The 15,015-nt window shown below is 36.4% G+C and overlaps 1 protein-coding gene across 3 annotated transcripts in view; it reads left to right on the forward strand.

The window, feature by feature from the left end:
* LOC150081860 (calpain-9-like) overlaps positions 1 to 15,015 on the forward strand; it is a 152,380-nt gene that overhangs the window by 82,631 nt on the left and 54,734 nt on the right. For all 3 annotated transcript variants that reach the window (XM_090379769.1, XM_090379770.1, XM_090379768.1), the window contains exons 4-7: positions 144 to 396; positions 9,298 to 9,472; positions 11,688 to 11,762; positions 13,330 to 13,493. In XM_090379769.1, coding sequence (XP_090235895.1) covers positions 144 to 396; positions 9,298 to 9,472; positions 11,688 to 11,762; positions 13,330 to 13,493 — 667 coding nt within the window. The remainder of the gene's footprint in view (positions 1 to 143; positions 397 to 9,297; positions 9,473 to 11,687; positions 11,763 to 13,329; positions 13,494 to 15,015) is intronic.

Consider the following 15,015-nt stretch of genomic DNA (forward strand, 5'->3'; position numbering starts at 1 on the left):
TTATAACAACATCAATGGAAGGTACCTGCGTAGTATCCTTCAATCAGCAGGCGAAAACTACAATGCCAACATCATAACAGCAGTGTATTCACTACCGGCAACAAATCATATTTATTTCTTTTTATTTTCCTTCTCTCTCTCAGGTGACTGCTGGTTGCTGGCGGCTATCTCGTGTCTCACCCTGACTCCGCGTTTTCTTGAACGAGTAGTTCCGCCTGACCAAACGTTCGGTCAAGGATATTGCGGTATTTTTCGCTTCCGCCTTTGGAGGTTTGGTGAATGGATAGAAGTAGTCGTTGATGACCGCCTTCCAACCTACAGAGGTCGTCTTCTGTATTTGCGGTCGTCTGATCCCACGGAATTCTGGGCGGCTCTTTTAGAAAAAGCTTATGCTAAGTAAGTATGAACAAAAGTTAGGTATTTAGTTCCGAAATGAAGGATTTTTTTTTTTATTTATTATTATTTTATTATTATTTTTTTTTTTCGGTGTGTGTTTACCAGTCTGCATATCTGCCAACTTTTGCCTAGAAAAGTTAGATTTTGAATTATTTTCAGAAAAAGCAAGGGGGAAAACAGGAGATTAGGAAAAAATCACCTTTTTTTTTAAAATGAACTTTTTTGAAATTTTCTTAGTGTTATAAAATATTGATCTGATGTACTGCAAAAAATTAGTGATTAATCCTGGTTTTCCTAACCTGAATTCCCATTATGTTAAAATATTTAACACGCTATTTTATTCATAATATATTCACAGTGAGCTTCTTTTCACATGACATCATACATGAAAGAAGCCTGAGCAGGATTCCAGGTCAGCGACGTGCCTTTCCTTTTCATTAAAGTCACGCATCTAACTATGCTTGTTAGTTGCGAATTTTACAAAGTTCAAGGAGGTCGGGAAGCATCCAACTTTACTCATTCATTACTGACCTAAAATATGACGTTACTTGTATGAAATGGGGAGTGTGTGCGTGTGCGCGCAAATAAGAACTTCCGGAAAGTAGCTGTTTTACACTCATTTCAAGGTAACTGTTGAGCAGATATATAAAGATAAAAGAAACTAATTCGAAAGGTAGCAATTTTCTGATTCATGTATATTTTCGTTCTCAGTTACAAAGTAATTTGGTGCCCATCTTCATTCCAACCCTTTTTTGCGACAGACATCCGATTACCTTCTGTACAATGATTTTGCCAACGCATAAATTTACGTACTTGGATGTTAATACCTTTGTGCCACTAATACCACTGATTGATTAATTTAACAACGAAAGATATCAAATATACTTGATATCTTTAACTTTAAAGAAGAAATTCTAACTAGAACAAATAGAGTACACATTCCAGTTCTTTCAACACAGAAACTACTTCAATCTCGTTTCAAACTGGTAGATCGAAATTAAAACATTCCCGAGAATAAATCTGCTTTCGACTGGACTGTCAAAAATAAAATTTGATGGGGGAAGTGACAGTGGGAGTGGGGGAAACAATATAAACATCATAAGTCCCGACATGGTGATCTTATAAGCCACTTTCGGAAAGTAGACTAAAATGGAATCTCTCTCTCTCTCTCTCTCTCTCTCAACAATTTGTATTTTTTTACGAAAATAAAATAACAATACTAATTTCAGGAACATCTAGTAACTATAGTATTTGTTTCTTGTCCAAATTATAGTTGAGTATCATTGTGGTCTCTTGCTAAAACTTTTGGCTGCAACTTCTGTCTGTCAATACTCCCACCAGCGTTACAACTGCATCGGTTCCAACTGCATTGGTTACAACTGTTCCGGTTCAACTGCATCCTCAGCTAAAGATGAAGTCAACTTATCTATTTTGTTCTAACTCTTGTATCGACGATCTTGGTAAATCACCTCCTCTCATACCCAACACACTCCACTCAATGCCTCCACTGGTCTTCTGTCATTAGGATGTTAGAAGAACTCTGAACAATCCTGGCGCCAAGAAAGCTCCAGTACTGAAGGTATTTCCCCACTTGTTCTTAAAACCTGTGCTCTTCAGCTTCTGTGTTTATTTTTTTTCACTTTCTTATTCTACCTGCGTTTTTCCTTCTGCTTGAAAATTTTCTCATATCCAGCCAGTTCCTAAAACGGATGACAATCCCTCCTTTCTAATTATTGCCCCGCTGCGCTTACCTATACTCTCTAAAGTAATGGAGAAATCCAACAGTTACAAATTCTTAAGCTTTCTTGAAATCGTCCATCTGATCAATGATACGATTCCTGCAGTGTCAGTCCACTGGATATGTTCGTTTACGTTTTTCAGCTTTGGACAAATTCGATAAAAAAATCAGGTGAAGCAATTGCTCTTAAATTTTCTAAGGCTCTTGATTGTGTTTGGTATAAAGGTTTTCTAAATATGCTCTCATCTGATGAGCGTTCTTTATAATTAGGTATCTAGTTTTCTCTCTGAAGGCGACGGCGGACAGCTCTCTGTTTTGTAACTTCTCCGCAAATTCTGGTGTGCCTCAGGTTCAGTTCTTTCTTGCACTCTTTTAATCTTTTATATTAATGACCTTCTTCCATTGATTAGAAACTATCTATAGTTTTGCTGATGACAGCACATTACATTCCACCTTCCAGTTTGAGAAAACGTCTTGCAAAAACAGCCTCAACTTGTGGAATATTTATCCCCAGGGGTTCTGGTGAGTATGAGCTTGGCACACCCAGGGTCCTGAGCTGGATACCATGATTCTTCTCTTTCTTGGTGATTCCTCTCTCTCTCTCTCTCTCTCTCTCTCTCTCTCTCTCTCTCTCTCTCACACACACACACACACACACACACACACACACACACACACACACACACACACACACAGATTAACTTTGAAATTTTTTTTGGCTGGTGCAGCATAAGCCTCAGGCTTCCTTGCGCCATATGACTAATAACAACAATAATAACCACCACCAATTCCTTAAATGCGGATCTTCAGATTGACTTTCATTTTGATTTTGACTGCTGCACTGCTCGAAAATACCTACCCAAATTCGTGCTGCGAGTTAATTCTGGGAGGAAATCCAAAGAATAAAAGCACGCAATCCTAAGATTAACTGACTGATGAATCATATCAAAGCAGTCAGTGAGCCATCATCGAACGAGCAGTTTGCTCACTGAACACATAAACAATTAAGTTACACATAAGCAAACTGCCTGGGTAGCAGGTTGCGTTTTCTAGTTACTACTAAAGTTACATTTAAAGAGAATGAAATGATAAAGCACATGGTTTACTGGTTAACATAATATCTGTTTTCTAGAAATAATCAAAAATAAACACATTTACGAATAAGGAATAAAAATGCATTTATGAAACATGCATGATTCTGCATGCATAAGACAAATGAGTTTCTTGGAAATATTGTGTTTACTGGAGGATGTAATAGGCAGAAAGGTTGTTCAACTCCAAAATAAAATGCTTTTCTTTGCAGTTTTAGAAAAGAAAAGGTCAATAATCGATGTATCCTCTTTTCTTTTATTTTTCTGTTCAAATCATCGTTTTATGTGAAAGTGGAGGCTAGCATTGTCATTCTAGTTTCAGTTACAATAACATTAAGTGTTCGTTGTTAGCCCTGAATCGATATCTCAATGCAAACTGCGTGAAAGTACACACTCCCGTCTATTGCGAAGAAATGTCGTGGGAAATCCCTTCGCATATTCAGAATATTAAGCATTTTATAATTCAAAAACGTTATTAACCGAAAATTGTTTGGATAAGAATAACTTGCAAAAAGCATAACTTGATGTTTTCCAAGGAAAAAACATAACATGATTTTTTTTTGCAAAGAGAGCTGAGTTTATTAGTGCAGGAAAATTAGCAAAAGACTAGAAAATTTGTTTCATTAAGAGTAACATAGAAAATACTTTTATCGGATTCAATTTGTAGTAGTTTCATTAAAAAGAGTGAGAAATTTTTAGATTTTAAAATGTTTTATATCGAAATGCTTCAACTTATTCCAAAATACACTTACACCCTAACTTGACCCTAAATACACCAGGGGTTTCGCCCATTTCCACGTTTTTTACGTTGTGGCATTTACAGCGTTACAATACGCTGTAAATGCCAGAGATTTAAAAGTGTGTGGATCTTGGATCGTTTAGTGTCGTGTACCGTTGTTCTTCTGGTCGTTTAGCCACTGGACCCCTGTTGGGATCCAACGTTGCCCCACTTACGCCCCGTGGAGGCAGACCAGGAACCCAGTAGCTTATATATACTCTGTGTCAGGTCCTGCCACCTAATGTTCTGCGATTTCAGTGGCTAGGACCAAAAAAAAAAAGAAAAAAAAGTCCGCTAAGTTGGAGGCTGAAAGTCAATGGGCGAGGTTCAATTTGCACGGTTAAATTTTGACGTGTAGGGCTTACGCTACTGGGGAGAGGGAGATTGAAGGCTGGGGGAGGAAAGTCAGAAGGCTGGGTGCGATAGAGAAGATGCTCCCAGTTAGTGACAGTGGGGAAAGCCCATGCCCCATCAGAAGGAAAAGAGAGCGGCAAGTGGGGACAGGAGACTGGATCCCCTCCCCCTTGCCAGGAAAGGGGAATAAAGGTACCCAGTAAGGAAGCAGGATACTGATCGCCAAATAGCGCATAGGCAGCAAGGCTGCAGTTGGTCGAATCCGATGAGTTTCCTTTAAGTCCAGTGACATCAGTATCATGGTCTGGCCAAAGGTAGGACAATGTCCTGTCCAGAAGGTTAGTCTGATCCCTTTCCACAGGTCAGTCCCAGATAGTGGTTGCTATGATGGATCTCCGATGACGTATGTGCAGCAGAGTTGCTATCTGAGTACACGAGATTGACATACATCCCACAGGACCAGGGATGTTGTAGGAATCCAGTAGTTGGGTCAAGTTCTGTAGTTTTCCTTTTTAGGAGTTCAGGGTCCATTCCGAGTGGACCTTGTAGTCTTGTGAAGGGATTCCGTCTTTCTTTTCGGAGAGAATCCATTCCAGGTTGTTGAGTGGGTTAAGTTTGGTTTTCTTTGATGGTTTTGGGGTTTGAGGTCCAATCTGAGTTGTAGGCATTGTCCAGAGTTGCAATCATTTTTCAAAGAATGTCCCATTCTGGTTAATGGTCATTTTCTGTTAGAGGAACAGTGGCATGGAGAGTGCAACTGGTTCCAGTCACTTGCTAGTTTGTCAGCGCGTATCGGGTTCCTCTTCTCGCAGTGAGGTCCTGGGCGTATTTTGTGAGGGTTTTGTATTCATCGTGTGAGTCCAAGAGGTGATGCTCCTGGTCCTGTGGGATGTATGTCAATCTTGTGTAGAATAATTCCCGCAGATCTTCATACTTTGGGCACTGATACATAAGATGTGACCAGCTCTCCGCGGGTGCAGCATGGGTCATCAAAGAGCCCTAGCGTGGTGAGCTTGTCATTGAAGGGCCCATGGCCCGTTAGTAGAAAGGTGAGTGCCCGTCCCGGCTGAAGACAAGCCGGTGATTTTGGGTAGACCTTGTCGACGTATGGTAAAAATTTCCTTGTGACTTCCCCTTGGTGGAAGCCATCCACCTGTTCTGCCATTCTTGTTGGAGGTGTTTTTGTAGTCGCAGTTTTTCTATGCTTTTTCCGTTTGTCGGTTCGATTGTATATCCTTGGAATGTGATAGGGATCCATTTGGAGTAGTAGTAGAGTAGGCCGCGTCGGACTGCCTCCAGGTCCAATGGGAGGACACCGACCAGCACCTGAGGGCTACCGTGCTGACTGTGTTGCAGCCTCGAGTCACTGTGAGTAAGATTGACCGATGGGTTGATTCTAGTGATCCAAAACGCAGTATAGGAGGTTTAGTCAAGAACTCAGAAGTAACAAGTTCTAGCTGAAAGCATAGAAAGTCTTCCCAATGTACCAATTCATTGTAGCGCTGGAGAAAAATTATTCTACATGAATGAAACACGATAATAGAAATCTCTATTAGAACCACAGTATTTTTGTGGTCTATTCCCAAAGATAAAAAAGTAGTTACCCAGATAAAGTGAAAATTAAAAAAGCATATTGGTTGCACTGTTCCATCCAAAATTTTCGTGATCAGTTCCAGAGTCGATCAACTAGCACATTTTTGTTTCTTTGTTTTTTGAACGGCCATTATGGAAGGCCTCATTGTCTGTATCACTAATCAGAAGGTGGTACAATATTTTGCTCAGGATTTGGAATGCAAAATTTACATGGTAAGCGGTTCTCCTTCACTGACGAAAGATTTAGGGTGTGATAATATTTTCTAATGTAAAAACTGCTTTAAGGCAGTTTCGGTGCTACAGAAAGCATTGAAGTTTGCCAATATGCAAATTCAGAAACATGAGCAGTTTTAAGTTTTCTGGTCTGTACGCCATTTTCTTGGCTACGGATGGATACAAACAAATAAGTTAATTGATGTATGCATTGCGTTTTATTTTTCTCTGCGAAGTGAAGAGTAAACAACTAATTATCTTGTCATGAATTAATTATTAATTAATTTAACTAATAATATATAAAAGTAAATGTTTTCACTTTCACACACCGCAACAAACATAATATCCAGTGCTTATCTAAAATACACGGTACATGGATATCCTATGATATGTAGGGAGAAAAATAATTTCCAGATTACTAAAATTTGTAAAGGTTGAAAAAAAATCGTTCTAAAGAGAGCCAAATATAAAATTTCATGAAAATGTATCCGCTGGGAGTCGAGTTTGCATGAAGAGACGAACGGACAAAGAAATAATAACTGGCAGATTGCTATTAGTCCGATTTTAACTAAATTTGGAAAGGCGCAACAAATATTTCTAAGAGCTCAATGTAAGATTTCATTAAAATTTATCTACTGCGAGTAGGCTTATTCTATGAGGAAGGACGAACAAAATTAGTGAAGACAATAAGCGCTTTACGCATATAAGCTAACGTGCCTTAAAAGCTACGGCCCAAGAACTATAATACAATGTTTATGCTGATTTAAAATTTTGTTATTTACAACACAAATCCCTAAATTAACTACCCTTAGGACAGTGATTTGCAACCTTTTTTTTTGACCGTGACACACAGTAAGAAATACATTTTACATTGCGACCCAGCACACACGCACACACATACTGCCCTACCATTAATATCCGACCTGCCTTTAGACAAAAAAACAGCTTTTATTGTGTCATTTAATATTTTGTGCTGAAACCTTTTGCATTTATGACAGCCTTAAATCTTCGGGAGATACTCTCAACCAGCTTTTTTATAAATTTCAGGTGATATGTTCTTCCACTCGGCCTTTAACGCAGCCACCAGTTCGGCCTTGTTCTTTGGACGATATCGATGTGCACAAACCAGACGATCCAATACATCCCAAAGATGCTCGATAGGGTTCAGATCAACACTCTGGGCTGGTCAATCCAACTTTTCCACACCCTATGTTCTCAAACCACTCTGTTATGACCCGAACAGTATGGCATGGTGCGTTGTCTTGCTGATACAGGTATCGGCCATCCGCGAAGTATTGCCATTATACTGGAAGTGCAGAATTGTCCAGGCTGTCCTGGTATTGCACAGCATTCATGGTTTTGTAGAAAGGAGCCCTATACCATGACACTGCCTCCACTAAACTTCATTGTTGGGAGAATACAATCAGGAAGGAACAGTCTTTTCAGTAATGCCATCACTCTTAATCTCTTCAAGTTATTTAAAATGAGATCCATTGAAGGCAAGTTCCTTTTCCTTCTGGCATTCGCCACACCCACGAATGGCCATCATACTGGTAGGGTGCGAACGACTCGTCTGTCCATAGAACTGTTTTCCACTGCTCTACAGTCCAGGATTTGCGCTCCTTACACCATGTTAATCGGCGTCTAGTATTTGTTGAGGTGATCAATTCTGTTGAACATGTCACTTGCATGCTCACTTTGCCACTTCTGGGAATCATTTTCTCAGTCTTTTCAGTAATGCCATCACTCTTAATCTCTTCAAGTTATTTAAAATGAAATCCATTGAAGGCAAGTTCCTTTTCCCACCACCCCAAATTTATTATTGTTTATAGCTGTTAACAATAATAATAATAATATTGACAAATCACACGATGTCAGACTATCCGAGTGGTTATTCCAACGCCATTTTTTTTTTGCCAAACATTGCTTTACCGAATGATCTGTATGAGAAGATGCACGAATATGTACCATCCCACATATCCAAGAGATAACTGGCAAAAAAAAAAAAAAAAAGTGGAAACATCCCTTGTAATCTTCGGACATTTATTTAGGAGTTTTAGCAACTAAGGCCATATTGCTCCGGGATATACGGTGGTCATTCCCTGACCTTTCCGCATCCTCCGTATTTGGTGGTGACGGGCTCGAACCCCGGTCTAATCAAGAAGCGTGTGCTATGCACTGCTGCTCCTTCCCACCTGGCTACGGAGGCGCCTCGGACATTTATACTATGCCACGAAACTTTTTCTTGTTAACAAAAACTGCAAAACTCCTTAAAGGGACAGCAATTTACTACCATCAATACAACGACGTTTCATGACTTCACTTGTCGTGGCGCAGATTCCAAAGGACCGGCCAACTAACCAGTGTTAAACGGATCTCATTGTGAATTCAACTCAACATATTCAGAACAATGCTGAGGCACTGATGAAAGTGCTTACAAAAAGTAATTTCGCAAGCATGATAGAAACGACGAGATCTGTATGAAGTCCAAAGGAGAGTATACTTCGAAAGTGATCAAACCCACTAAAAGTTAGCGAAAAAATCATCTCTTTTTTTTTTACAGAATCAGTTTGGTTACTTTATTGCCAGAATTCGTTAAGTTTTTAAGGATGTCATATATGAACTAGACAAATTGGGTTATTTAGAATTTGCAGATAAGCAATTATGGCCCTGAGGCATCAGTATATTGTAAATTCGATGAATTCGTTTCATAGAATTCACGAAAACTAGAGGGTTTCTATACTTTAAGATGTATACTAAATTCGTAAATTGGTGTTTGCCTATCTTGAGAACTAAAAAAAAAAAAAAACCATTAACATACTAAGAAATAAAAAAAAATTTTTTTAAAAAAAGACAACAGACAGGGAGCACAATAGATGCGTTGAGTTCTGTTCTACCTTCCAATTTACCGAGAATCGGAATTTGTGACTATTCTAGCAAATAAATGCAACAAATCCGGCTTTAGCTGCTAATAAGGTATCGCATTGAGGGAAAGGGGGGGGGGATTTCCTTAAAAAAGAGAATCAAAATTATTCAAACCCATAATTTGAATCATGATCAGTTATATTCACATTTCCCATATGTCACCTGAAAAGCATATTCTCTGCTTAACTTATGTTAACTTTGTTTCTCAGGTTCTATGGCAGTTATCCAAACCTCCACAGTGGACGTGTAGCCAATGCTCTACAAGACCTTACAGGTGGAATTACTCAGAGTTTTAAGATGACCGAACACGAACCTATGGTTATTCTCCAGACAATCAGCAGTGCAGTCACCAGGTCGTCTTTACTTGCAGCAAGTATTCTTATGGTATGAAAATCTGAAGTAATATTTAACTATCATTTTGAGCCTTTGCTAAGAAATTAAGAGTTACTGAAACTCCCATTAGCTAGATGACGAATATTACTTTCTAGAAGTGGTATTCAGTAGATGCTCTTACTTTTTACTATTCTACTTCAGACCATTACAAGGTTACAGAATCGAATTTTGCTAAAGTTTAGTCATTAGAAACGATTTAAACTTAATCTTCTGTGTAATTAATTGGAAGTTATCTTATTACATTAATTAATTTATTTATATATATATATATATATATATATATATATATATAATAAATTATATTAATTATAATATAAAACACAATTTTGTATCTCTCATATTTTCAGTTAGCCGTAATATACCACTCACCCACCGACGAAGGGCCAAATAGCACTGAAACAGCCGTCTGGCTGGTGGTATCCACTGAGAATAGGAAACAATAGACTTCTCTATTGACGAAGCGCTACTTATTCCAAGTATAACTGGAGCGGCAACTCACTGTGAAGGCATTCGCAATATGAAGAGTACATGAAACGATGCCAATTAAAATTAACTTCGGTTAACTTACTACGTATAGACATGATGCATTCGCACATGATGCATTTATATATATATATGCACATAACTTTCCGATATATATCAACTTTCCGAAACGCTTCTTCGTTCATTTCACAAATATACGCAGTCTCAATGTCAATCTCAATGATGTCCATTTTCACTTACAGTCTGCCAAGCCCCCCACTTACTTTTTCTGACAGAGTCCCAAATATTGATTGATTCAACCACTGCTAAACTCAGCTGTTGTCATAATTATTCACTATGCGAATCTTTTCCCTTCAGAGGTGGTTTGTCTTGGCGCATTATGGCCATAGCTGCCAATGCGCCATAAAAAATCAAATCAAATCAAAATCAGAGGTGGTACTTGTGCATGTGTCAGTTCTGATATTCCCTGTCAAAGATAGTAATTTGGAATTTCCCCTTTTCGATCTTCTCTGGCTTAAAATCTCTCTATCCCATTCTGTCAAATTCATTTGTTGCCTCTATCGATCTACCAATTCTACTAATCATTTGGAACTCTTTGACTTCCTCTTTTTGAAGTTCAACTTTCTCCAATCCTAACTGTGGGATAATTTTCCATGGCGAATTTAACGTTCGCAACTCCATTTATATTGTTTTCCTAGGCTGGATTACTGTTTTAATTCTTCTGATGTCAATGATTGCTCAGTAATATCAATGAAATTATTCTACCTTAAAATCTCACCATTTTTCTAAAGCTTTGTTTTCCAGTAAATGTGCTAAGGCTGTTCAAGATAAGAATGTTGCATATCATTATGGCTTGAATCCAAAATTTCAGATTCCTTTTCTGCCTACACCAACGCTCGCAACAATTATAAAGCAGTTATGAATCGGTCCAAACTGTATTTTGAACAGGCTGAAAGTAGAAAACTTGCTTGTCCAAAAGCTACTCGAGCATTCTGGACTTGTCAAAGGTATTGGCCGCAACTTTTGCCCATCTCTATGCACGGTACTAAGTACTATAGGTTCTAATACCATTCACGTTTGGGGTTTTCATAAAAAATAATTTTTTTAAAAAATGAAACATTTCATTACATTAATTAATTTTTTAAAAAGTCAAACATCTCATTATATTAATAAAACTTTTTTCAATCTCTATTTAAAAAAACTGAATGTTTAAAACATGTTAAACTTTCTGTCAAACAATCTTCACAAGAAAATGACATGCATTTCACTTCTAATTTATAAGAAATTTCCAAATTGCGAGAATACCATTAAGTGATATTATTCCTAGTGAACTATTCACAATAGCTGTGCTTGTTCAGCTTAGACTAAACACCATTGCAGGATTCATCTCAGGGATTAAAAAAAACAAACAACTTGCATTACTTTCTCCCTAACTGAACTACTGCAACAAGAAAAAAATAAATAAAATAAAACATCCTCCTGTCGCTTTGAAATTATTTCCAATTTCTGCATTCGACAGGAATCCTATCCAAATGTGAAAGTGCAATGCCTATCAACTGCGCTTTTCGCGAAGACCTAAAGACACACAACATTTAGATTAGAAATAAACATAAGAAAACCTTATATAGTTTACGGAAACCAGACTCATTTGAAACTTTTAGATAGTTCCTTTTCTCTTCTTATAATTGCAACATATCACATGAATTTTGATTTCTCTTTGCAGGACCACAGACTTTCTGTGAGGTTACGAAATGGACTCATTACCCAGCACGCTTACAGTATTACAGGAATAGCTCGGGTATGCATTGTACCTTTTAATGTATGACAACTTATGATAATTATGTATATTAATAATGTGATGTGTCTTAGAATAATTGCAAGAAATAATTATGATGAAACAATCTTTACAGCATTAGCCTGGTTATTTAATTCTAAGAATTGTGAATTTTAATCGTATACAGGTTATATATATACAATTAAATGAAATAAAAACATGTTAAATTAAAATTGTAACTTTTTTTCGTACCTATCCCAATTTTTTTAACGGCCGAAGTATAGTGTTAATTAAGCGGATATGCAAGAGGACTAATTACATTCGAACCTCAGGAAAATAATTTTAACCTACACAAACAAATATATGCGGTACAGTAGAAATAATCCTGTGCAGTGATCATTGTATTGCAATTGTAATGCCATGGAGAGGATGTCTTTGTATATAAAAAGAAGACAGTTTTTTATTTTATTTTATTATTTTTTTAAATTTCGGTGTACATCAATAACAAGAAGAGATAAATAATATAATCACCGTTCTCCCTACACCTGGTGGAATAGACCTGGGTTCTAATCTAATGAATCCAAACTGCCAGCATACTGAAGAGCGTAAATAACTGAATTCAAATGGAACTTCTTCATATTGTCTACATTAAAAAACAGAAATGCTTAGTGATACCTACAGAACCGATATTTCTTAAGTATAAATTAATGTTAGTATAGTAGACTCTCGATTATCCGGAAGTGCATTAATCTGGGTCTCTATGACCTGCGGGTGTTTTAAGTCAGTCCAAGTCGAACAACAGCAACAACAAAAAAAAAAAAAAAATTAATTAAATAAAAAAATAGATGAAATCCGTTACATGTGTTGCTTGCTTACACTTTGTGCAAACACCTGTATACAAGACCCTTTTCTCAAAAACTTCATCCCCACCTTCTCTACATTATTTTTATTTATTTATTTTTGCACCTGTGTGCGTCCATCATGTGAAGACAGAAAAGGATTTTTCTTTATTGAGAAAAGATTTTCGCTTATCAATAAACATGAAAAGGTACTAAAAGTGCTGAAATGTCAACTTTAATGAGTCTCTATTCAACTATACGAAACACCAAGGAGATGCCACAGCTTTAGCTGACAAGATAATGCTAATACGCAATTCATGTAGTACCATGTATAGGAAGTAAACATAGGGAAAAGAGAACTTCATTGCTTTTTCAAAAAAAAAAAAAACAATGAAGTAATAATAATAAATAATAAATAATATGTACGTATTAAATTTTGTGTCAAATCTTCTCAAGCTGCAGTATAATTTCATAAATGTGAATAAAGTATGCGTGATAATAAAAGTATAAACGAATAATAAACGAATAAATAAACAAATAAAAAAACAAATAATAAACGAATAAAAGTGAAAAACTTACGTTTTTCACTTTTATTCGTTTTTATTTCATTTGCGGATTATCCTGGAAACTTTATTTCCCAATCACCCCGGATAAACAATCGAGAGCCTACAGTAGTTTATTATTAGTACTTTACTACAAAAGCATTCGTAAATACACCAAGAAAATATATTTTCTTCATTCGCATTACACAGGTAAGAACACGTCTGGGAGAAGTTCCATTGATCCGACTTCGAAACCCATGGGGAAAAGGTGAATGGAACGGGGCATGGAGTGACCGTTCATGGGAATGGGATAGCCTGCCAGAAAGAGACCAGGAACTGTTAAGCGTTCGTGTCAGGAATGATGGAGAATTCTGGTAAAAATGTTTTCTTCCTTATTTTCTTAATAATATTGTATACTCCACGAGAAAAAGTGATACAAGTCTAAAATCTCATTTTTTCGTTCTTAATTAGTATGATAATAATGCTAAAAGGATGTATTTTCTTCAGAAAAATGACAATAAGAAGTGTTAACAAAATTTTGACGTATTGGAACACAGGTGTCATTTTACCTATGAGCTGAAAATACAGGAAGCACAGGAAAAAACTTTACACTCAATTTTTTTGTTTTTTTTAAAATATATATGATTACAGTGAACATGCATGCAGTAACTACACTTCTCTCTCTCTCTCTCTCTCTCTCTCTCTCTCTCTCTCTCTCTCTCTCTCTTTCCCCCACCAGAGGGGGGGGAATTGAAACCTGGAGATCATGTTGCAATTTCAGTCTTTAGGTAAAACTGGGAGTGAGGCGGGAGCCCTATTCACAATATAGCTTACATGAGCTGCGAAAACTTATAAGGTATCCCACAAAAATGGGATACCGAAATTTCTTCAACCTTAGATACTGTAACGCTTCCTAAAAACTTATGAAAGAATGCAAAATAGGTGACATTTAAATTATAAAAAAAAATTTACTTAAATTTTTGTGCAAAACGAGATTGTTTCCAAACGACAGTTTGAGAACAACAAAGTTTTCAATGACTAAAAATAAAAAAATAAATCAGGTCTTTTGAGCTTATTAAAGTAAAATCAAATTCCAATATGTTACTAATTTTCACAATTTTGTTTGCACTTTGCAATTATTTTGATTATGTTTTGTATTTTTTTATTTTCTAAATTATGATAACGCTAAAATAACATTTACCATACTTATATTTCGAAATAATTTATTCACGATATTTTGCATTCATAATAAAAAAGTATTTTCATAATGTCCTATCTCTCTTAATACTATGGTGTGCTACAATTAAAAAAATATGCATTAAGTTATAACAAAATGACACAAGTCAAAGCAGGTAGAAATATTACCACTCAGCGCATGCGGTGACTTATAAATGAGTAATATCGTTTTTTCATCTCCGCTTTGTAGAAAATAATGAATCGTAAAATCAATTTATATTTCGAATTTAGCTGGTGGATAAAAATTCAAAATTTTAAAGCACGCTTTCTGAAAAAATGACAGTTTTTGACCTGTGTCAAAAATTGCCACGTTATGGTCGGTCGTGTATTCGTGCTACCCTATCACCAACTTTTACGGCTTTTTTTTTTTTTTTTCTTCTTCTTTTGTGCGGGGACGTAATTACAACTGTTTTGCTTTCTATAAAATTTTGGCATTTCTAGCATAGAGTCGATATCCAATTTTTATTTTATAATTAAATATTCATCCATAATTACAAATCATTTGATTAGATCGAATGCAAGTTTTCCTTAACTACACCACATTATGATAAAAATGTTTTGTAATTAGCAAAATAAGAATTAGCTTTATTTTTTGTATATCTAGTTTTATTTGTATATAAAATAAAGCTTTAATATACAAATAGGTCGATGGGTTGAGAA

This window comes from Mastigoproctus giganteus, chromosome 8 (genome assembly GCF_048544385.1).
Source record: "Mastigoproctus giganteus isolate SK-2022 chromosome 8, ASM4854438v1, whole genome shotgun sequence".
Taxonomy (NCBI): Eukaryota; Metazoa; Arthropoda; class Arachnida; order Uropygi; family Thelyphonidae; genus Mastigoproctus; species Mastigoproctus giganteus.